This window comes from Ammospiza caudacuta, chromosome 5 (genome assembly GCF_027887145.1).
Source record: "Ammospiza caudacuta isolate bAmmCau1 chromosome 5, bAmmCau1.pri, whole genome shotgun sequence".
NCBI lineage: Eukaryota > Metazoa > Chordata > Aves > Passeriformes > Passerellidae > Ammospiza > Ammospiza caudacuta.
The window spans coordinates 48,625,493-48,648,848 of record NC_080597.1 but is presented as its reverse complement, the minus strand read 5'-3'; the positions used below and the strand labels follow the sequence as shown (position 1 = coordinate 48,648,848).

Below are 23,356 nucleotides of genomic sequence, written 5' to 3'. Positions count from 1 at the left end.
TATTTGAGAACACTAATAATCTGAGTTTTTGCCTTCTCTTCACAGTCATAAGGTAAAGATATAATTTTTGAAGTCCTTCTGTTAATTCTTAGCTTTTGTTTCTCATTTCTCAACAAAAATTTCTAGAAGATATTAAGAAAATATATGTTGTGGGCTCTGGAGGGCAGATTTACATTTCCCAAAAATGTGGTGGTTCCCTCCTTTTGCTAAGAGAGAAAGGCAAACAGCTGGAGCTCAGCCAAATGGTCTACTCTGAAAAGCCCAAATGATAATGCTCCTGGGTTATGTTAATATCATAAGGGAGACATATATAAACATAGGGAGCATGACTAGAATAAAGGTGATTTCAGATTGTACATCAAAGCTAGTTCAAGCATGTAAATATAATCTGCATTGCATTTCCAGAGAAGTCTGTGAGAAAAAACAGAACTACTTTGTCCAAGAAAATAATCAAAACACCTGATTTGGCTGAATAAAAGAGGTAACTTAACAAAACAGTTGGAAGATAAGTTTACTAAACACAATATTTTGGTTTTTAGAGTCAGAAAGTTTAAAGCAAAATAAGGCAGTCTTGTTATATATTCTCCATGGCATTATACTAAACTTAAAACAGCTTAGCAGCTTCATTGGGAGCTGCTTATCATCATTATCAGTAGAGAATTTGCAGGTATTAGAGAACATCCATTATTGTTTTGTAAGAAAGAATTTAAGGTACTATTTATAAACCCTTCAACAATTATGGCATGAGAAACGGACAAAGTCTAAGAAAGATGTTGAGAAGTCAACTGGTTTTCAACTAAATACCAGCCAGACAATTTTCAACAGAAGATGCATGGTCTTAAGCAAAACACTGATTAAAATACTTAATCAAGTTAGCTGAGATGACAAACAAGAGCAGCTGTAGAGCAATGATTGTACCATATCAGCTGTGCACACAGTACGGCTCAGCCTTGAGAAATATCCACATGGGAAGTAGTAATTGACCACAAATTGTTGTTCAAAAGAGAATCTGATAAAAATATCTGCTTTACACCATGTTGATAAAGCAGCATTTTTTAATTTGCAACATCTGAACATTTAAGAAAACTAACTTTCCCTTTCATGTAAAGTTGGTCTCCTTGAGCTTTTTCTCCTTTGTTCTTTTTTGAAAGAATGTATTGGTTCTCACTACAGTGTTTCTTATAAATATGTATAAGGCAAAAGTATGTTTTAATGAGTGACCATTACCTGATTTCCCATGGTCTTGTATGTAGACAGTAGATTAGAAACCAAACATGTCTAACTAATGGCAAATAACTGCAGCCATGATCTAATGTTGCTTGTTTTCTTCTAAGTGACATCAGTCCTGCATCCCCATGGGATTAATGTTTGCAGATGGATAGTCATACATAAGAAGCCAAAAATAAAAGCTGAAAAACAACCTAGATTCTTTGTTTATATAAGAGATATTAAATTTCAAATGAAAGTGTACCAGAGGCTAAAAAACAAGTATATTTTAAGGATTGTGTTCTCAAGTGTCCCTAAAAGTGGAACAAATTTCTTTCCATTCTCTTTGAATGCTCTCTTTGCCCAGAGGTCCTGGTATTCTTTCACTTCTTATTGAACAAAACCAACAAAGGTACAAAGTTCTGCCTATGCTCAGTAACTAAGCATTTTGGTTAAAGACTGCTATTTTCTATAGCCAAGGGCATGTGAGAATGCAGTGTTACTACCAATCATTTCTAGCAATCATTGACTTCCCAGTCTGCAGAACCTCTTATCTACTTACTGTCAAATTGGCTATGGAACATATTTCAGCACAAGTGCAGAAGGGAGTGTAAAATTCTGTCCCTAGAGATACTGTGATTTCTCTCAGCTCTCTTTTTGCTGCGCCTCCTTTTCTGAAATCCTCTCTAGCAACCCAACAAGTACTTAGGAATTCTTCACAAACCCTTATCCCCTGTGTGTCTTCAATATTCCTCCCAAACAAGGATCAGTGTGAAACATTTTCAGTTGTATCCATTAATGTTTAATAACCAGCTTCCCCTTTGGTGCTTACTGTACAGAAAAATATCAATATTTGGAGCTGTTAAAATTTGTAATATTTTTTCTTGACTTGGAAGGAGCAGAAATTTTATCTGAAAGCCAAAGTGGAGTTTTGTGTGATATAAGAGTGTCTTATCCTCTGCTTTATTTGAAGGCATCGCATTTGGTGGAGAGTCTACAAAAACATGAACCTTAAAACCTGACTGAAAATAAAATGAAACTTGATGGTGATATCTTTCTTAATTTGGTATATCTGAGCTGAGCCAATCACACAATTTTAAGGGAATAGTAATATCAATTGAAATCCTCAAGGCCTTCAATATTATGAATTTTTAATAGAGACAACTTTAGTTATGATCTCAATTTTTTTAATAACTAATCCCAAAAGTTTCCTATTTAGGGAATAGGGACATTCATTTTGTGTTCTTCTTTCAGCACTGAGAATTCCTCGAACAATGCCAATACTGTTTAAGAGTAATCATTGTTTCTCAGCTTTCTAATAAGATGCTACATCCTCTTGTGAATTTTTGATGGGTATTTTTACATTTTAATTATAATCTGAATTGTTAAAAAATTACCTAGGTTTTCTTAAAGAACATAATCCAACAGGAAAAATAATTGACTGACTTTTCAAAACAAAATATTCGTTATTCAGAATAGCAAATGACTTTCCAACAGAGTCTGGAGATTTTCTGCTGTTGAAATGAAACTGGTACTAATCACCTTCCACTGAATACCTTCCATGAGTACTCTTTAGACTGGAAGTTAGACCAAAGTAATTATTTACCATTTAAAGAGGATTGAACAAAACTGTGGCCATGCTTGCACCTCAAGTGCAGAATTGCACAGGAAATGGGGACAAATAGAAGGATTTATAACTTGTTGGTGGATTATGTTCTCAGTGTGATTGTAGCTTCAGTATAAAAATGTAATTAAAAACAATTAATGATGCTGCCCAAAAATCTGTCAAAGGACCAGCAGCTGCACATAAATATTATTCTAGTTGTATAATCCTTTACAATATGATAAAGAAAATATGGGAAAGAGCCAATGTAAGGTTTTTCAGAAGTGCTTCATGATTTTTTTCAGTTTGTTTTCCAGTAAGAGTTTGCATGAGAAACTTGTTTTGTGCAGAATTTCTCTCATTCTTTATTTAGACTGAAAATATTGTCATGTAGTAGCTGTGTTTGCCTTGAGTGCAGAACAGAAAAGGCCACGTAAAGGAAGTTTCAAGTTCCCCTTTACTTACTCAAGAAATGAAATGGATTGAAACCACTCTGAGCTGTCAGTACATCACAGCCTTGAATCAACTGGAAAAGCAGCACGGTGCCAGCAGCATGGAGATGGATTTTCATTTAATTAGGTGCCTTGTTCTGGCAAGAGGAGACAGGCGAGTGTCTCAGCAGAGTGGCCAGTGTGCCTCCTGCCCATCGCCGGGGGCATCCCTGTGTTCAGATGGTTCTCCTGTGCTTTTGTGCCTGGGTGCAGAGAGTAAACATCAGAGCTTGAAGTCACACTCTTCATTCAAACACATTCATTAGTCTTTACTAGGTTCTGCATTATGTAGACAACAATAGAGAATTTTGAAATATATGTTTTTTCTATCTTATATTTACCCTATTTAACTGTTGATCTAGAACAAACTGTGTAAAGTGAAATCAATTCCCAAAAGTTGTGTCAGAAACACCCATTGTATCTCACATTCACTCATTCATATTAAGATACTCCCTCGTTAGTCCCTAAGTGGAAGTTAATGGCAACCTCCCAAATAATTAATTGGAAATATGCTATTGTCACAATGTATTGTCAGAAAGGTTACATGTTTTGCTTCCTCATGTGTCACCGAATCACACTGTGTACTCAAGTGTTGCACAAGTGTTATTTATACATTTGTTGTTCTTCTTTCATCCCTTAACTCACCAAACACAATTTTAAAATATTTGTGGGAAAGGAGAAGGCTTGTGAAAGGCACCAAGTGACATGCATGTTGTCACTTTTTTCTGAAGAGCAAGAACTTCAAAACTACGATTGTCAGAACAGCAAATGCTGACCTTCTGGCACTCAAAACACAGACTACACAGACGTTGCATTGACAGTTTACAACTCTAACTGTGAGTCTCTGAGGGCATCATGATAGAAATAAAAATGATGGCACTGCTCAAGAGTAATAGCTAATGGCGCATGCAGAAAGCTGTCTGCATCTGTTACAGCACATGGGTATGTGCAGGTGTTACTGAGAATATTGTTCGATGGAGATGTTGAAGGAAGACAGTCCTGAAATTGAATTTGATAAGTAGAAACCTTTGTCTTGTGAACCTGTCTGGCATGGGACTCCTTCATGTCTTGAGTACTGATATTTATTCCATGCCTAAGCTGATGTTCTGCTCTACAGCAGGTCCTCCAGTAAGCTTCCTGTTTGCAAAGTCCAGAAGAACTGTCTTTAGAGACATAACTACTCCTTGTCATTCCAGAATGGCTGGCAATATATCCAGAACAGCTCAGCATCTGTGTTGTATTGTGCCAGATCAAACCAGAATTTATTCCCAGGTTTCATTGCTGCAGATAGTGACTGCTCTGAATTCTATGTTCCGTGTGGGACCAGGCAGTTGGACTTGTCTGTGACAGGTACATTCAGACATCAAAAATTTTGTTTAGGTTAAGACAATCTCAGAGGATGAACCACACCTGAATTACTGAGTGCCACCATTTGATGTATAGTTTAATATATGCTAAAACAAAACCTCTGTGATTATGGGATGTGATTGTACAGCTCAAAGCTGGGAACTTGTAAATGCTGAGGTAAATGAGGAAGTGCTTGCATTCATCCAATATTCCAAAATGTTATGGATCCAAACCTAATTTAAAAACTGTTATTTGAATTTTGCATAAAAATTCCCTTTGAGCATGAACTCATCTTGGACCTTCTGCCATAGGCTACCTCTATATTAATCAGGGGCTGGCTCAATTCTTTCTTCAGTGCTTTGGTTAGTAGATAGCTGTACAATGTTTAATCATAGGATTAAAGAAAGGATAAGTTGTGAAGAGTCTGAATCGGCAGCTACAGAAGATGGGGAGACTTGAAGGCTGCTACTTTGCCTAGGTGTGTCTTTAGAATTAAAGTCAATGGATAATGCCTATGACATTGGTTAAGATATGAGCACTGTTAGATCCAAGACTAAAAATGGGCACACTGATTTGACTGCTTTAAGCAATAGTCTACTGCACAGAAGAAAACCAATGCACCTTTAGCATCATTCCCTATAGAACTTTGCAGTTTTAGTCTCAAAAATATAGAAACACATCCTGTGGAATCATAGGAAAGTACCTCTGTCTCTGATATTTGCATTGTCTGGCTCTGCTCCCTAGGTTGTGTTACCCTTTTGTGATATGACTTCTACATTCTCTAAAATCCTTTGCTAAAATCCTCCAGGACCTGCCAAAGGAACTCTAAGGATTCTCTAAGTATCTTTTCCTGAAACAGCCTGCTGAGGACAAAAGCCTACTTTTTAGGCATACGATGTGTGAATACAGCCCTTTCCTGTGACAAAACCTCATCACCTATGAGCCATCATAGATGTCATTAATTGGGTTAATGACACTTGGGTGTGAAACACTTAAAAATGTAGGAAACCATATTGGGATTTATGCTATCAGACTTCCAGTGGCAGCAGTGTGATCATCTGAGCGGGTTCTGATTTAGAGTGTAGAAAAATAGGTACATCTTCACAACAGAATCTATTTTGAAGTGAATTTCACCCCAGAAATGTTTTTTTTCTTTTCAGTGACTATAAAAAGAATCTACATTGATTTAGATGTATGTGCCATTGCATCAAACATGGCATGACTTCTGTCTCTGGCCTTTGACCTGAACCACCGCGCTCTCTAAATGAGTAAAGCAAGCTTTCCTGTCATGACTATCTAAAATGGAACTGAGCCGAATACCTTAAATGAAAATCATGATGTGGCTTTATATCTTGCCCTTTGTCTGTAATATATGACATTACCCAGACCTCTGCTTCTGCATTTGTAACACTAATAAGGAAGCTGTAAAGCAAGGAAAAAAGTCTTCTGAAATGTGCTATCAATGATTATATAAACAGCAAGTGCTTGCCACACAGCAGCCAGGACATTTTGTTGCACATATATAGTGATTTATGTGCACAGTAGGGACTTGAAATGTTAGGAAATGAAATGGCACAGCTTAGAGATTTTCTGCAGAAGCTCTGCTTCAGTTGAAAAATTGATCCTAAACAATTACTTATATGTATGAACTGTCAAGGAAGTTCCAGTTAAAAAAAATTTTTTTTTAAATTTTTTTTTTTTCATTTTAGATTAGGCATTTAAGAAAAGCAGAATATATTTAGAAATTATTTCTCCTGGTATTGAAATACAAAGTATAATTTCCAGAAAAATTGAATAGACTTAAAATAATTGCAGACCAGATTTCTCTCTAACTCATCTTTTGATATCTAAAGTTTTTTACCAGAAATTCATTGTGGTCTAGATGTTGGCTTTGTGGAGCATTCTGTCCTAAATGAATTTGGAAATTGAAAGGAAATGCTGGCAGTAGTGACTTTTCTAAAGTTGAACCTAAAGTCTATATATTTTTAGTTCTTGCCATCTTGTTGAGTTGTTATCCCAGCATGGATTGAACAGAAACTATTATGACAATACCAGAACCAAATCAAGACATTCCAGCTAAAAACAAAGAGGCTTGCTGCTTCCTCAATGGGTGGAGAAATAAATTTGCAGGGATCAGTAAAGATAGCATTAATTAACATAAGCCTCCTCCATGTTTATGCAGAAGAAGTTCTTTAACTGGTTTTGGTGGATATTTGGGTGTAAAATAGTGCACATGTCCAAATGTTGTGGTTTGGGAGCATAAAAGCTCATAAGAGCAATACTTAGAGCATGGTGGGAAATATGCAAATGCACAAAATTATACTGGAGGCCATTGTGGGAGCCACAAAAGTGAACCATAATATTCTTTATCACCCATCTTGGTTACTGAATTGTGACAGCAATTTAATGTTATTTTTCAGGGTTTACTTATTAGAACAGTATGTGTTCGTAAGACAAGAACAATGTTCTGGCTCTGACTAAAATGAGAAAACAATAAAAAGTATATTGAAGGGGCCATTTTATCTCTGTGATTGTTGTTGCTTTGAAAATGCAAATATGAAAAAAATTCATTGCAATTAAATTGAAGGAGAAGAAACCTAAAAGAAGATTAAATTTTTTAAGGGTAGAAATCAACTAAGTTAGGAATGTTACAAAATAGAGGAAGCAGACAAACTTTAAAATCTAGTAGTGTATTTACAGCTGACTAATAATATTTAGCTTGAAAAATATTGCCCCCCTTATGGATCTGTAAGCCTAATTACAAATATTTGTTAAATTTGTTTTCAAACACACATTTTGTTTATTCCAAAATGCAGCAGAGGGGATTGAAATAAATTAACAGTTATTTCAGAAGAATCTGTAACAAAGTTCTTGACACTTCTGCTCAACTGCCAAAACTATTTCAGAATTAAAAGAAGCATCGCATATTTTCATGTGTAAGATGTGTAACAGTTGAGATACAATCACAGAATTGTAAGGGCTGGAAGGGACTTCTGAAGACCATCTAGTCCAAACCCCTGTCAAAACAAAGTCACCTAGAGCAGGTGACACAGGAATGTGTCCAGGTGGGTTTGGAATGTCTCCAGAGGAGGGAGACTCCACAACCTCTGTGGGCCTGTTCCAGTTCTCTGCAAACCTCTGTGTAAAGCAGTTCCTCCTCATGTTGAGGTAGAACTTATTTTTTCTCAGTTTATGGCCATTGCTCCTTGTCCTGTCTCTGGGTACCACTGAAAAGAGTCTGGCACATCCTCTTGGCACCTGCCTTTGAGATATTTATATGTATTGAGATCCCCTCTTCGTTTTCTGCAGACCAAACAGGCCCAGCTCCCACAGTATCTCCTCATAAGATGAGATGATCCAGACCCCTCATCATCACTGTGGCCTCCCCTGGACCCTCCCCAGTAGTTCTTTGCCCTTGTGAACTGTGGAGCCCAGAACTGACATAGCACTCCAGATGTGGCTTCTCTTGGGCCAAGTGGAGGAGCAAGATCACCTCCCTCAGCCTGCTGGCCACACTCTTTCCAATGCACCCCAGGGTACCATTGGCCCTCCTGGCCACAAGGGCACTGCTGGCTCATAGTCAGCTCACACCCTCCGGGTTCCCCAAGCCCTTCTCCACAGACCTGCTTCCAGGAGGTCAGCCCCAGCCTGTGCTGGCACTTGGGGTTATCCTCCCCAGGTGCAGGATCCTGATTTGCCTTCTCTGAGCCTCATTAGGTTTCTTTCTGCCCAACTCTCCAGCCTACCAGGGTCCCACTGAACAGCAGCAGAGCTTTAAAGTATATCAACCACTCCCCACAGTTTTACATTCTCTGCAAACTTGATGAGGTTTTAATGACACTTTTGTGAGAAACAGTAAAAAATGTAGGAAACCATGTTGGGATTTATGTTATCAGGCTTCCAGTGCCATTCTATCCCTTTGTCCACATTGCTGATAGAAAAGTTAAGGCTGGTCCCAATATTGATCCCTGGGCAACACCACTGACTGTATCCTGCTTGGCTGACCACAACCCTCTGAGTTCTGCCATTCAGCCAGTTCTTGATCCCCCTTACTGTGCATTCATCCGACTCACAATTTCTGAGCTTATCCATGATGTTATTATGGGAAATAGAGTCAAAAGCCTTGCTGGAGTTGACACAGACAACATCAGCTAACCTCCCCTTGCTGACCCATCCTGTCATGCCATCAGAGGAGTATCAGACTCGATTCACAGAAGATAATTTTCTCCCAGAAATCCAGATGAAAAAAGTGTAAAAACATTTTCCCTATAGGTTACTTTTATACATCAAGTGAACAGCTCCACAATTTTTACATATTTCAAAGAAGAGAAAAGTGATGGATGGAAACTTTTAATGACTGAGTACTAAATGTTTTGTATATGATCACTGTGGTGAAGTACAGTACTTGAAGACTGAGATATGATAAAGAATTGATGTGCAGTTAGTGGGACACCTATATTTAGCTCTTACCTAAAAGCACATAACAGCAAGGCGAGGGAAGTGTATCCCCTCAGCGGTGTGCATTAGCTCTCATTGACTTCACACTCTGACTTCAGAAAACATAATTACTTTAACCTGATTTAGCCCCTGTTTTTTCTAGAAATAAAACTCACATACTTTTCAGAAACATATAGGCAGTGTTCAGTCTTTGCAAAACTATTGATGGATTCTTTTGATGAGGAATGCAATGTTCATAATCTTGCCATGGGAAACTGCCCTCTGGCCTGTCCTGTCACTATGGCATCCCTATAATTTCTAAAAGATTTTGGAATTTATGATATTTACTGTTATCAATGAAATGCCCCAGTTGCAGGACTGAAAATAATGTTTCTTGGTTTGAGTTTGGGGTGAGTGGAGATGGGCACATTATGCACTGTTTAAAGGCTGAGTGTCAAGTGCTACTTATATAGAGGTTACTTAATACAGTGCTACTTGCAAAGCGGTTCATGATTTAAAACAAGATATTTAAATTTATAAGATTATAAAAATAGAAAAAAATGAAAACTTTTAATGCTTGAATCATGTATTTGACAGTGGTAGAGATAGGTATATTTTGGCAAATGCAGTTATCCAGGGTACTCAGTTTTCCAACAATACACTGTGATGTCATGTCCTTCTGGCTGAGTAGTTGCACACAAACAAACAGCTTCTTTACTGATTTTTATGTTGGAGTCCTGCTGTCCATTAGACTTTTTGCTACTCACTGCGACATCAAAAGAATACAAAAATATTTCATATTTCATAATTTGGTTTGTGTTTTGAGGCTTTTCTTGTGGATCTTAGATTCTTCTACCTAATGTTTCTGAATTCTGTTTCTGAATTCTGGAGTGCTGCTCTTACCCTGTTTTGATGCTTTATCCAAGTATGAATAAAGCAATGAAAATTCTCTGTTAAGGGCTTGTCTCCATTTCATGAATATTGCAGGATAGAATATACTGTGTCCTAAAGCCCAAAGCCCATTTCTCTAGTAAGAAACAGTTTCTGCAGCTGGTTATATGAAGAAGCACTACTATCAAACCAACTGATGTAGTTTTATATTTCTGCATTTCTAAAATGCAGTTTGTTAGATGAAAGCAGCTTGGCAAGCAGCCTGTGCCACATGAGTTTTCTGTGGGTTATCTCTTAGTGCTCTGAAGATGATGATAGCATAGTTCCTGGTAGTGGAGTATTTCGATGATACTTTGTAGGCATGACCAAAGTATGAGTCCATTTTCTTTTTTTTTTTTCGTTTTTTTTTTTTTTTTCTTTCAAGGAAATTTCACTTGCTGTTAACTTAGAAGGGATACTTTGCCTTAGCTGACACTCCCAGTGCAGAGGTTGTCTCTGCTGGGAAGGGAAGGACCCTGTGAGGTGCAACGCAGTGTCACTTGACATAAGCGTGTGTGGAGAGATGTAAAGTATGTGCAGCATATCCTGAGCAATAGGCTCAAAGAGTAACTGCATGGAAGGAATAATGATCCTTAAGGTGTCTTCCTGCACCACTTGGTACCTCTCAGATATCTTAGGTACCTTACTCTATTGTCGGGGGGTTTTTTTTTTAAGTTTTTTATGATTTTGCTTTCTGCACTTCTTGTCTGAGTAACTTACGTGCTCTGAATGATTTTGAATCCCAGATTGTTTCTTCTGTGTGATACAATATAATATTACAAATTATTGTATTATATATTGTAAAATAGTATCTATCATAGGCCAGGTTGGATGGGGCTCCGAACGACCTGGTCTAGTGTAAGGTGTCCCTGCCTATGGCAGGGAGGGGCTGGAAATAGAGGATCTGTAAGGTCCCTTCCAACCCAAGCCTTTCTGTGGTTTAATGATTGTATCAAACATCAAAAGGAGCATATCAAAATGAACAATTTTATATTTCTGTAATGAAAAATGGGAATCATAACATTTTGGAATTACTGACAACAATATATCTTTTTTAAACCATTAGGAGTTAGCCTCATAATTAATATAATGTGAGTAATATGAATAGTTGATAAAGTCATATTTTATAGGACAAAATAAAAATTAAGATGTCATAATATATATAAAACATAGTAATTATTAATGTAAATTGAGATTTTTGTGGCATTTGTGTAACTTATAAAATCAGACAGTATGTGTGATATAGTTTTGCTTTTGAAATTTAATATAGTGTAACTGTTTCTCTCTCATGAGACACTAAATGAAACGAAAATGTATATATTGCCTGTATGTTGGGGCCATTCCTTTTTGAACTGAAGCAGTGTAATTATTGATTAAAGTGTATTGCATGTCCTAGTTCAAGAAAAAAATACATTACTTAATTACATTGCAAGTAGCTTTCCCTATTTTATTTTGATTATGTAAGATGCAGGCAGACATTTACTAAAGTGTCCAATTTTTTTCTATTCCCATGTATCAGCAATGTTTTCAAACATAGTCCAGCAAAGCAGAAATAAATATATGCTGTCCAGGAATAACATTGTGAAATACAAATAGAGAAAGAAGAAAACCCACATTTCTTTTCATGAAGCTCTGCAAATTAAATTAAAATTTATATTTTTTCTTTTTCTAAAAACAATGGGTATTTAATATATATTTAAAACTTCTCTGCTGTATGACAGTGTTGAGTGCTTTTCTCCTGTGAGCTGTTTTCTACAGTGACTGTCCTTGACCAAATCAGAAAATGAATTTGATTTCTCTAATGCAAAAGGTAATTGGATTTCTCTTTATGGAATGCATCCCTTTAATGACTGTCTCTGCTTTAGCCAATTTAGCTGCAACTGACCTGACATTGATCTGGTGATATGACTTTAAAAAAATGCCAAAGTTGGGAGATGAAAACCTGCTATTTGGTATCAGAAAGAACATTTCCTGCCTCATCTTGCCATTTTCCTCAGAAAATATCTCCATCTCGAATGTCATTCTTATGAAACATGCTCCTTTGGTAATTGGTCATAGAGCTGCAAATTGCATCCTTCTCCCAAATATAATAATTTTCCAGAAAGCATCTGGAGAAACTATTTTGAAACTTGTATAAAGCCTCTTGAAATAGCTGCTCTTCTTTGCAAATATTCATTACTAGGTAGACTATTCCTAAGAGGACAAAAAAGTGTTACTAAATGAATTGAATCAAATCTTTACAGAAGTCTTGTTCCACCTTAAATATTTATTGAAATATTTATTTAGATAATTGGGATCTTATTAAAAAATATTATAGCTTGCTGATCAGAGAAAAGATTTACCCACATTAAACAGTTATTAAAAGTGGTATTTTAGAATATTATCTTTTCTTTGTTAAGGTTAGGTTTAATGGAATAATACAATTCTAGAATGTGCATTTCTATTTATTTAACATAGTCATTATCCTTTGGACCCAGCCCATGCTAATACACTGAGCTCTTTTAACCCCAAATGGATTTGAAGCCAAAATTTAGCACTTGGATCTATTTTTAATTTACTCACTGGCCACATGTTCTCTTTGATAAACCCTCTTAATGTCATTGATTGAAAGTGGTAGCTTACACTCTGTATGACAAACTGGATTTTAAAGCATGTGTGAAATTTTGTCTTTGAAATTATTTCCTTCTGGAATCTTAATATTTATTTTCATTTTGATCACAACACATAGTAATTTCCCACTCTCTACTGATAACAGTGATATGGAATTTGGTTACTTATCTGCATTTTGAAGCAGGTGGTCACCCCAATTTTCCTTTATCTGATCAATTATTTCTTAAATCTTTACAAATGGATAGGCTTTCCACTCTGCATCTTTTGCACAACAGAATTTATGAGTTTATTGTGGTGTAACTTCTGGTGCTTTTTAGTACAGTTAATTTGAAGTAAATGGATATGAAAACACAGCTTCCCAAAGAAGCAGGTGCCTGAGGGGTATTCACCTCCCTCAGTGAGCTGAAAGTCATTTTTAATCCTTCCATGTACCACCCAGAAGTACTGCATACATATGAGTATCTGGACAGAGAAACAGATGGTCTCTTTAGACAGGAATTATGAAAATGAGAATAAATATTTCATACTTTTAAAAATTTTTGCCAGTTTTAAGGGTTTTTTTTTTCTGTTGCCAGTCCCAAGTGTGCTTTTTATACTGGTAGCAGGAACTGAGAGGACATTATAAGTGTTATTTAGTGCTTAATGCACAGGCTTCCACTCCCTAGCTGCAGTTCTGGTCTCAGGAGTGGAAATTCTGCTGATGCTGCTCTCAGGGAAGTGCTTCTCCTCTCCCAGACTGGGCCAGAAAGCTCCACAGCCACAGGGGAATGTAACTCACCTCCTGTAGGTTGCTGTAACTTTCAGATTGGTTCCTCTTATCTTCTTATCTTTGGATCTCTACAGGTTTCATTGTTTCTCAAGGAGTTGCATGCACTTCTAGAGGCACAATATGTAGCCCAATATTCATTATCTTGATTGCAAATAACACTGGGCACACTATTAGTGCACTGTCTGTTATCATTATCAGAACTGATGCAGCTGTGCCACACATAAATAAAATGTTCCTAAAGTCCTTGCTAGTACTGCCTTAGTGTAACTGTCTACTGTTTCTACTTTCTCTGTAGGTCACAGATATGATGCTTCAGGATAAACCCTACCCAGACTGGGGAAAGTCTGCCAGAGCTTTCTGGAAGAAAGGAAATATTAGGATCATTTTATTCTGGTAGGAAAACAGTAAAATCAAACTACTGTAAACAAACCTTTTATGGAGCATTGAAAAACATGTCTTCTATGACTGTCTGTGGCAGAAAAAGATATGGTTGAAAAAAAGGCTAAATCTGGTCTAAGTAAAAATTGCAAAAATGGTATATGAGTGAGGAATTCCTAGTCGAAAGAGTTGGTGTAGAAATACAATTTTAAAAGTGATTTATAAATTTTCTTTTCTTCTATTTTGGTGCTTTATAATTGAGTTGTGAAACTTTTGCTATATATTTGACAATATATATATATAATACATATTATATATATAATGTACATATATATTTGATAATATATAATATGTATATAATATAATCACCCACATATTATCAAATATTTGATAATATGCAATAATATTTGGGTGTAATTCCCACTGTAATTCCTTGTAATAAAGTAGATATTTGAACTTCCTTTTGTGGCCATGAACTTAATTATAGAAATTCTTTGAACTACCACATTAATAGGATTCAAAATATCACATCTGCCTCAGATAATTAAGAAAAATATTAAAAAGCAACACGGAAGGATGTGAGGGTTAAGAGTTTATTTCACCTCAAATGTAGTCTCTTCCAGATAAATTCCAGACAAATGTAGCTATTGAAACAGAACACAAATTATGACAGGAAAAATGGAAGATGGAGAATATATATTCTAAGAAGCAGTCTGAAGACCTTATAGCTGAAGATATAAGAAATAGCGAAGATTTTTTCAATTATATCAGAACCAAAAAAACTCATGAAAATGTTATCGGACCTGCTGTTTTTAAAAGAACAGATGTCAAAAGAACTCTTACAAAGAAGCTGAAAGATTTGTTTGTGTGAAGTCTCCTATAAAAAATGCAGTTAGCTATCTTGCACTTTAAAGAGTAAAAATTAGCTATTTTATTAAGTTGAGGCAATAAAGGAAATGGTAAGAGACATTTGAAAGGAAAGTAGAATGAGATGGCTGATTGGCTACACACAAAGCTTATAAGGAACTGAAGGAGTTAAGCTGATGCAAATTTTATTAGCACTTAGTTGCCTATTGAAAAATTGAATATTAAAATTTGGATATTGTTTTGCTTTTTCTGCCTTTTTTTTCCAGCAAACTAATAATATCCTACTAGCCTGTAAGTCTGAGTTCATCTTTAGCTAAATAGATTGAATATATGAGTATATATTATAGATCATTATATTTCAATAATGGAATTAGGAGCAAAACTTTAGATTAATTTCTGCTAAAGGAAGCCAGGGAATCTCTGCTGAAAGAAAACCTTCTGAGATCTGTTAGAACTGTATGCACATGTCATCCAAGTAATGGTTGAAGGAAAAATACTTGGTATAATTTATTTGGATTTTCCCAAGGGTTTTGACAAAGTTCTTTACTGAGTGCAATTAAGAAAACTGGTAAGACAAAGTGTGCTAACATTTAGAAATAATCTCAGCAATGTGCAGTGAAAGTTATGAATAAAATAATAATTTTCTGCTACATTGATAAGGCTGAGGAGTTATGCTATTTAATGTTTGAAGTAGTATTCATTATTTATATACATCATAAATATTAGTGACGTGACAGAATTTAAAGATCAAGTTAATAATTTGAAAAATGCATGAAAGAGTGATCTTAGAAAACTAGGTGAAAAAAATAATGTGACTGAATACTTGAGTTATAGATGGGGGTAGGGGGATTCAAGCAGCTCCTTGTCATCATTGCAGAATGCGCAGAGGAAGATTCTGTCTCTGTGTAGGGATGGGCAAAAAGGTAAAGCAGATGTATCAAAAAAATTCACAGACAGGTGCCAAGTGGGCAGCCAATGATTACAATGTCATCTGAGCAAAAAGCCCTGTCTAAAACATCATTGATTTTTTTCACCCTTGTCTGAAGGAAAGCTTTGTCTGAAAGACTGAAAAGGAGATTAGTTAAGATTTAAGAAAAAACTTAATTACATGAAAAGACTGGAAAAATTGTTAAAAAGGATTAAAAAGCAAGGTGACATGATAGTTTTCAAATTTATATGCCAGACTGGGAGACCAATAAAACCGTATTAAAATTACTTAAATATTATTGCAAGCAATTTTCTTCTACTCTGAAATGTTAAAAATCAGTATTTTATTTCTAAAAATAGTCAGAGACAAATCCTACCAAAAGTTCAATTTAGTGATAAGTAAAAAAAAAAAGGGTTTTCATGCAAGAACCTCATACAAAAGGGTATGCTCAAAACCTAAAGGGCGACATAGATGCTTTTATTTTTAGCTTTAAGCAGTGAAATAAAATAGCCTGGATGATAGTTTATATTCTGTAGACATTATTTATATAGTGCAAATTAGACATCAGCAAATTTTTTGTTTTCTCCTCCAGATAGGAAAAATAAAGGAGTGATGATATTAAGCATGGTAACATAGGGTTTTTGTATTTACTTTATTGTTGCTTAAGCAATGTGATGTGTATAGCCTCATTTCTCAAATGTCCTAAATGAAGCATCCTCAACAGTGTGTCCTGCACAGATACTGGTAGGTCAAAAAATCCATTTATTCAGGACATTTTCTAGTAGCACACCTGCTTAGTAGAGCTACTGCAACACTGTGAACTTATTTTTATTTTTCCTAGTATAGATACATGATATACAGTCTAAAGTGGTTGATGATATGAAAACCTTAGATACGAACTTGACTTGCTTTTCTGCCAGTGTCTTTTTTATTTTTGTGTTTACTTTGCAAAATTAGAAAACTTCTGTAAATGTACCAAAGATGGATGGATTGTAAAGGTGGTTAATGCACCATCCATTTATTTATGATAGCTAATTTGTGTCTGCTTTGTTTTTCATTTGTAAATGTTTTCAGCTCTCCAATGCAACTAATTCAGAAATATTTTGATTTATCTTATCATCTCCTCTTTTAAATCATTCTCTGGAAGCATTGTCAGCAGCTGCTTGTTGGTTGCTCCTGAGGATTCTGGCTGACTTGTGAATTTCTTCACAATGTAATTCTTCCACAAACAGCTCATCTAGCTAAAGAATGATCAGTTGCTATTTGCCTTTGTGTGGTCCATCACTGAGGAGTTCTTTGAAGTGCCTTCAACTTTTTTGGAAGTCAGAGGTTGTCTTTTTTTTTTTTTTTCCATAAAGGTCCCCATTTTGGTTGTTTCCAGCTCTGCTCATGGCTAATTGCAGCCTTCTGAGACAGCTTTGTGTAATGCTGTTACATTGCTAAGTGATGCAATGCAAATACAAACACACTTTCTCATGGATTTAAGAAAGTGTGTTGTCAAGAGGACTTCTAGGTAGCAATGAAGCATCTTGAACACTGATGGAATTACTACGAAGTGCATTCATGTTTGTGGGTCACAAAACAAAGATACACACAAGGAGTCAAATATCTGCACCTCCTGCTGTCAGATGAGTCTCTCTACAGACCACTGTCTCCAGTACTCTGTCATCACCATCAGTATTACAAAATTATAAGCATTACTTGAAACAGGCTGATTTTTTTTGATATGTTGATAACTTGGCTGATTTGGGAGAGATAAATTATATATGGCAAGAGAGGGCTGGCATTTGAAAGAAGCAAAAATAAGTTTGTTGAATAAAGTAAAAAAAAAGATCTTAGACAAGACTGATGACAAGTCAACAGCTGTAGCTAGTGGTAAGATAAATAAATAAGACCATATAGAACCATACTTGATGTTTTATATTAGATGAAGCAGGGGCCGAAGTAGAATTTGAGAGGACTGATTGTTTTGTATTAAAAAATAATTATTTTTATTTTTCTCCAACCATTTAATAAGCCCAACCTACACTAAAGGTATCCCCTACACATCTGCCCAGGAGTGAGCTGTCCCCAGCAGTGCGGCTGGTGGTGCTGTCAGGGGCAGCCACAGCTGTGCCCAGTAGGTGCTCGGGCTGCGCAGCCACTGCCCATGCTAACACACAGCCCCTGCCACCAGGCCCGGGCTTGCCTCTGCCTGCTGTGTGCCTGGCATCACTGTCTCCTCCTTACAGTGTCTGCTGCACTCACCTGCCACATCCTGGGGGGACCTGACTGTAGTAGCTGGAATCAAATCATAAGGACTTCTCTGGGCTGTGGGCACAGTTTGCTCAATAGAGGCAAGACCTGAATACTCTATTTTGACAAACTGCTCCAATATCAATTGCCCTCAAAATTTTCCTAGCACAGTATGGAGGGTTTATAATGAGCAAAGCATAAAGAATGTGAACTTTTAGCCAAAAAAAAGAGCACAGTCAAAAAGAAACAAGTTTATGGCAATAGAGGAAAAGAGCTTCTGAGGTCTGTGTAAGCAGGTAACAGAAAATTGATATTCAAAGGTAGATTATCAAAATGGGGGAATGTAGAGATAAGAGTGGATTGTGCAGCTGGATCTTGATTGCAGACAGGGTGATGGAACAATATACACAAACTGAAATTTTGAATATGCAAGTTCCAGGCTGGAATCCATTTCTGTGATGTCCCTGGCTAGATATTCACTGTATGTGTACACAATGATCCGTCTTTATCGGTGCAATAAAGACAATTGTCCTTTGACATAGGATTCTTGTCTGAAATAATGCAAAACAGATACCTACAGGGAAAAGAAATAAAGTAATACAGATAGTTGTAAATTTTTGATTCTCTATGTTTGCTGTTTGACTTTGCAAACTAAATATTCTTATATTAGTATGTATTTCCATAAGCTCCCACTAGCTTTCTTTAATAAAAAAATACAGCTATAAATGCTCAGAAATGTGTGTTAGGAATCACAGTATTTTAGTTTAGCAAATCAAGCTAGTAATATAGGTTTAGAAGTTTTTATTAAAAATAATTTTGCAGAATTACTAGAGAGTTCTAATTTATGTGCATATGTTTATACTGGATTGTGTCAAACATAGCTTAGGTTAGTATTCTTAACTGGACAATATTTTGTACCCTGGAACTAGAGAAAGCTTCCTTATGAGCTAGATAGCCACATCACCTACAAAGAAATAAAAGCAGTTTTTATAAGAGATTTTCTATTATGCACCTATGTTTATGTTTAGTTTGCACCTATGTTTATGTTTAGTTTCATAAATTTTATTTCCATATTGTATGTTTTCACAATCAAGAGGATAAGTTTATACTGGAAAAGTATGTTCTTTTCACATATATGAATGTTCTAAAGATGGCTTCTAAACACATTCATTCTCCTCACAATAGGCTTAATTGAGAAAAACTAACTACACATTATAGCTCAGTCAATTTAAGTTCTGTGCTAACCGAAACAAAACAAACCTTTCATTAAGTTTGAATAAAAGTTTTTGGGATACATTCCCACAAATAAAACTGCATGAAACAATGAAATAAATGTATGTATGATATATGTGCATTTGGATACATATACAGTATTCTCTTTCTGGTTTGAAGGCTTTTAAGTTTATCTATTAATTCTTTCATATTTAAGTAATTTATCTTGGTATAACGTACTGACTACTGAACAGAAACCTAGAATCATCCCAAAGGTAAGGCAGATTTCCTGGTAAATAGCATAAATAGTATAAAAGAATATACAAATATTTTCCAATATTATTGTTCACAGTAAATCTTATACTATAACCCAAGTCAATAATATCAGTTTGGATAAGCAAGACAATACATAAGTTTCTTATGGTTTCCTTTTTGTCTCAATACAAAAATTTCAATAAGGTCCTCCATAGATGATTTATATTGAGTGATCTGACTACTAATCTTGTCTGGCATTGTTAAATATATTCTGTCAGGATAAAACTGTCCATGAATAGTGATTGTTACATTTAGTCTGGCCGTCAAGTTGTACGATTATAATTTTTCAAGAAATGGCTAAAAGATTTTTGAGAGCATTTATTTAATCCTAGGTATCATTGTTAAGGTATGCTGTGAAATGACAATTTGTTAGCATGAAAAAATGTTGAAAATAATTCATTATCATACATAATGGTGAACTTCCTTTCATGTAAATGAGGGTTGTTTAAGACTTCTGCCTATTTTTAGTTTTCATTATTTATTACCTTGAATATTTGAAAACAGTGAAAAAATTCAAAAAATATTGTATTATCAGAAATATTTGTGGGAAAGTTTTTATTCATATCTGTGTTTGGTCCTGTAAAAAAAGTTCATGTCCTGAGGAAAACTTTTCCACTAGGATAAAAAAGTGCTTTTACAGTTCTAGTATGGAAAAGTAAAGGTGGTCAAAACTCACCAGAATGGCTGAGGCTTGGGAACCACATGAGTCAGATACAATTTTTGGACCTTGTTCTCAGATGCCAGCCCTCCTCAGTGCATGAAAACTATTGTATCAGCAATTCAGGGTTCTCCCACCAGCCTGCTCTCCCCAGTGGGTACTGCTGTCAGCTGGAAGTGTCACTCAGTCCACAGAGGAACATGTCTGCCCTTCCTTTCTTCCCTTCTTCCCTTCCTCCCTTCCTCTGGCACAGCAGTAGCCCAAAATGCTGCATTGTTTGCAAAAGGAAAGGGCTGGAAGTGTCACTCAGTCCCTGCAGAATGTCTGCCCTTCCCCTTCCCTTCTTCCCTTCTTCCCTTCTTCCCTTCTTCCCTTCTTCCCTTCTTCCCTTCTTCCCTTCCTCCAGCACAGCAATAGCCCAAAATGCTGCATTGTTTGCCAAAGGAAAGGGTCAGGATGACCTGGGGCCCTAGTTCAGCTGTGGGGAGGGTAGCTTCCCACATTGCATTTGCTGATCTAACCCTGTGGTCTGTCTCAACCTTTCCCTGGCTTTCCTGGGAGCATCTCAGGGACTGCAATCACTGCCAGGCTCCCATGTGGCCGCATGGAGCGTGTTCTGCACAGACTGCTAATGCACTGCACGAGGGGAGGGTGCTTTGCATGACATTATTTATGTATGAGCACAGAAAAGGTATGCATATGGGAGGGCATGCAGGTGGAAGTCTCCCATCTGTCTCAGCTACCAAGAAAGAAATCTGTGGCTTGCCTTGCCAGTCTCTGTTTGGAAAGGCTGTGTCATGCGTTTTCCCACACCCTAGTTGTGATAGGAAGAATAGTGAGACAAATCACTCTTCATCTCACTTTTCTTCTCAAGGCAAAGCATTTGAGAGATATATAATTGAGTTTAGGGAGATCTGAACTCTGAGATTAAAAAAAAAAAAAAACCAACTTGAAAACCAAAGCAACAAACAAAAATTGTGAGATCTCTTTAGCTTGAAGATTAAGTGCTTTATTTGTCTCATTCAAGTTACATAAAGCAGTCTCATCCTGGTTTTTTCTAATGGAGACTCCTAAAAATCAAACAAAAACATATGTGGCTTCTTATCTGTATTGGCATGAATAAGACCAGGAGGCAGAGGAGGAGAGTGAGTATAGTGTGGCAGCTTTCCTCTTGCATGAAGTACACCACACGTGCCCATCTACATACACACACTCAACCACACACCTGAGAGGGCAGCAAAGGGCAGAAAGGGAGCTCCTAACACCCCTGCACTTTTGCCATTTCCCTGGTAAGGGCTCATGTGAAAACATTTCATGTCCTGGGCTTGAAAAAAATTATTCACAGACCAGTGTGGCTGAAAGATAATTATACTGAAGAGAGAAAAGCATTATCCATTAGCTGCAATGGGATTTTGCACTGGGCCCACAGACATAAATTTCACCTTTAATTTGGGTTTAAATTCCCTGAACCACTGTAGTATGTATTTATTTTATACCATATCTTTTCGGTTCCTCATCCTGTTTAAGTTTTTTGAGTTATATTTGGTAGATACTTGCAATTCAGTAGTTGAGAGCCTGCTAGGAAAAAAACCTGTTTTTATTCCTACATAATTGCTAGATTCCTAAGTATAGTCTTCGTAATTGGATGGGTATGGCAGTTCATGTTCACCTCTTTCTAAAAGTCTAAAAGTACATTTTATTCCATCTCTATTACTGAGAAAGAGGTATATCATGAACAATTACTAAAAATATTTCATCCAGTGTATCGCTTTAATAAAACTTCTTTAAGTGCAGTGTCTCCAATGTTTCAGTAATAACAGTACTGCCAAATGACAGTAGTTTCATAAAATCACATTCTATGCCAAAACCTGAAAAGCTCTAATTCTTTGATAAAAATTTTCTTTGTGAAATTCCAAAAAGTTCTTTTCTCTGAATGGGCTGTTGCAGTTCTTTGTTCAACCATAGTTGGAGCAAGTTATTTTCTAGCACCTTCTCTCCACTTTCTGCAGAACTCTTGCTGAGCAGGAGACACCTCTTCTCCCACTCAGGCACTGGAAGATTTTCTAGAAGAGCAGAATCAGTGATGTGATTGTTGTTATATCACTGCCCACTTTCTGCTTGAGCTCTTTACCTTCCTTCCTTTGTTTGTTATTAGACTTTGTTTTCTATCTTCAGCATTTACAGCTAGCCTAGGCCTCATTCTTGGTCCACCCCAAAATCAGGATGAGTCTAGCTGTCATGTAATACACATTATGTGATTATATAGTCAGACAAAAGTGCTAAAGATAAAGAAATATATAATATAAAAATAGAAATATATAGTCTGATAATTGAGATAGCCACTCCAAGATAGAAGTTCCAAGTCTTGCAATTACATCAGCATGCATATTATGGAGTATTATTCTTACAACAAAAGGAAACATTTCAGACTATCAATGGAGAAATTCAGTCTTGCATCCTTGCTGCAGTGTGCAGAAGCCTGGCAAAATCATAGCCCAAAACACGGTCAGTTCAAGTGAAACTCATTTCTCTGGGAAAGCTGTAAAGAATCCATCACACCAAAGACCTGGTACATACAGAAGCTGCAGCGTCAGCCAGTGGTTTTTTGCAAGATGTGAACTCTGAAAGCCCAAAAAGTTCAATGGAGATCAGAAAGTGAGTGTTTCAGCTGCTCATGCTCACAGCCAGAGTTCATAGACTTTGTCATGGCTGGATGCCAAAAATCAATACAGTTTTCTAAAATAAATGTGATGATTAAAGTCATGAAATTATTTGCCTTCCTGGAATGCTGGAGTATTTTTAAAAAAATATATTTCTCCCTAATGGCATGTTTAAATTTGTACCTTAGAATTTGCTGATGTACTTAGCTTAACTTCTGACTCATCTTTCTCCTAGAATTGTAGAATGGCATAGGTTGGAAGGGAATTTAAAGATCATCTCTTTCCAGCCCCTCTGCCAATGCCTTGCACTACACCAGTTTTCCAAAAGCCCCATTCAAGCTGGCCTTGAACACTTCCAAGGATGGGGCATCTACAACTGCTCTGGACAACCTGTTCCAGTGCCTCACCACTCTTACAGGAAAGGATTTCTTCCCTATATGTAATCTAAACTTGCCCTCTTTCAGTTTAAAGCCATTCCTCCTTGTCCTATCACCACATGCCCTTGTGCAAAGTCCCTCTCCACCTCTCTTGTAGCCCCTTTTAGGTTCTGGAAGGCTGCAGTAAGTCTCCCTGGAGCCTTCTCTTCTCTGTTTTGAACAACCCAACCTCTCTCAGCCTGTCTTCATAGGAGAGGTGCTCCAACCCTCTGATCACCTTTTTGTTCCTCCTTTGGACTCTCCCCAACATGTCCATGTCCTTCTTTTGGGGGG

The 23,356-nt window shown here is 36.6% G+C and overlaps 1 protein-coding gene across 2 annotated transcripts in view; it reads left to right on the top strand.

Moving 5' to 3' along the window:
* Positions 1–23,356, top strand: part of TMEM117 (transmembrane protein 117) — a 177,402-nt gene that overhangs the window by 95,834 nt on the left and 58,212 nt on the right. For both annotated transcript variants that reach the window (XM_058805468.1, XM_058805467.1), the window contains exon 5: positions 13,689–13,786. In XM_058805468.1, the coding sequence (XP_058661451.1) occupies positions 13,689–13,786 (98 nt within the window). The remainder of the gene's footprint in view (positions 1–13,688; positions 13,787–23,356) is intronic.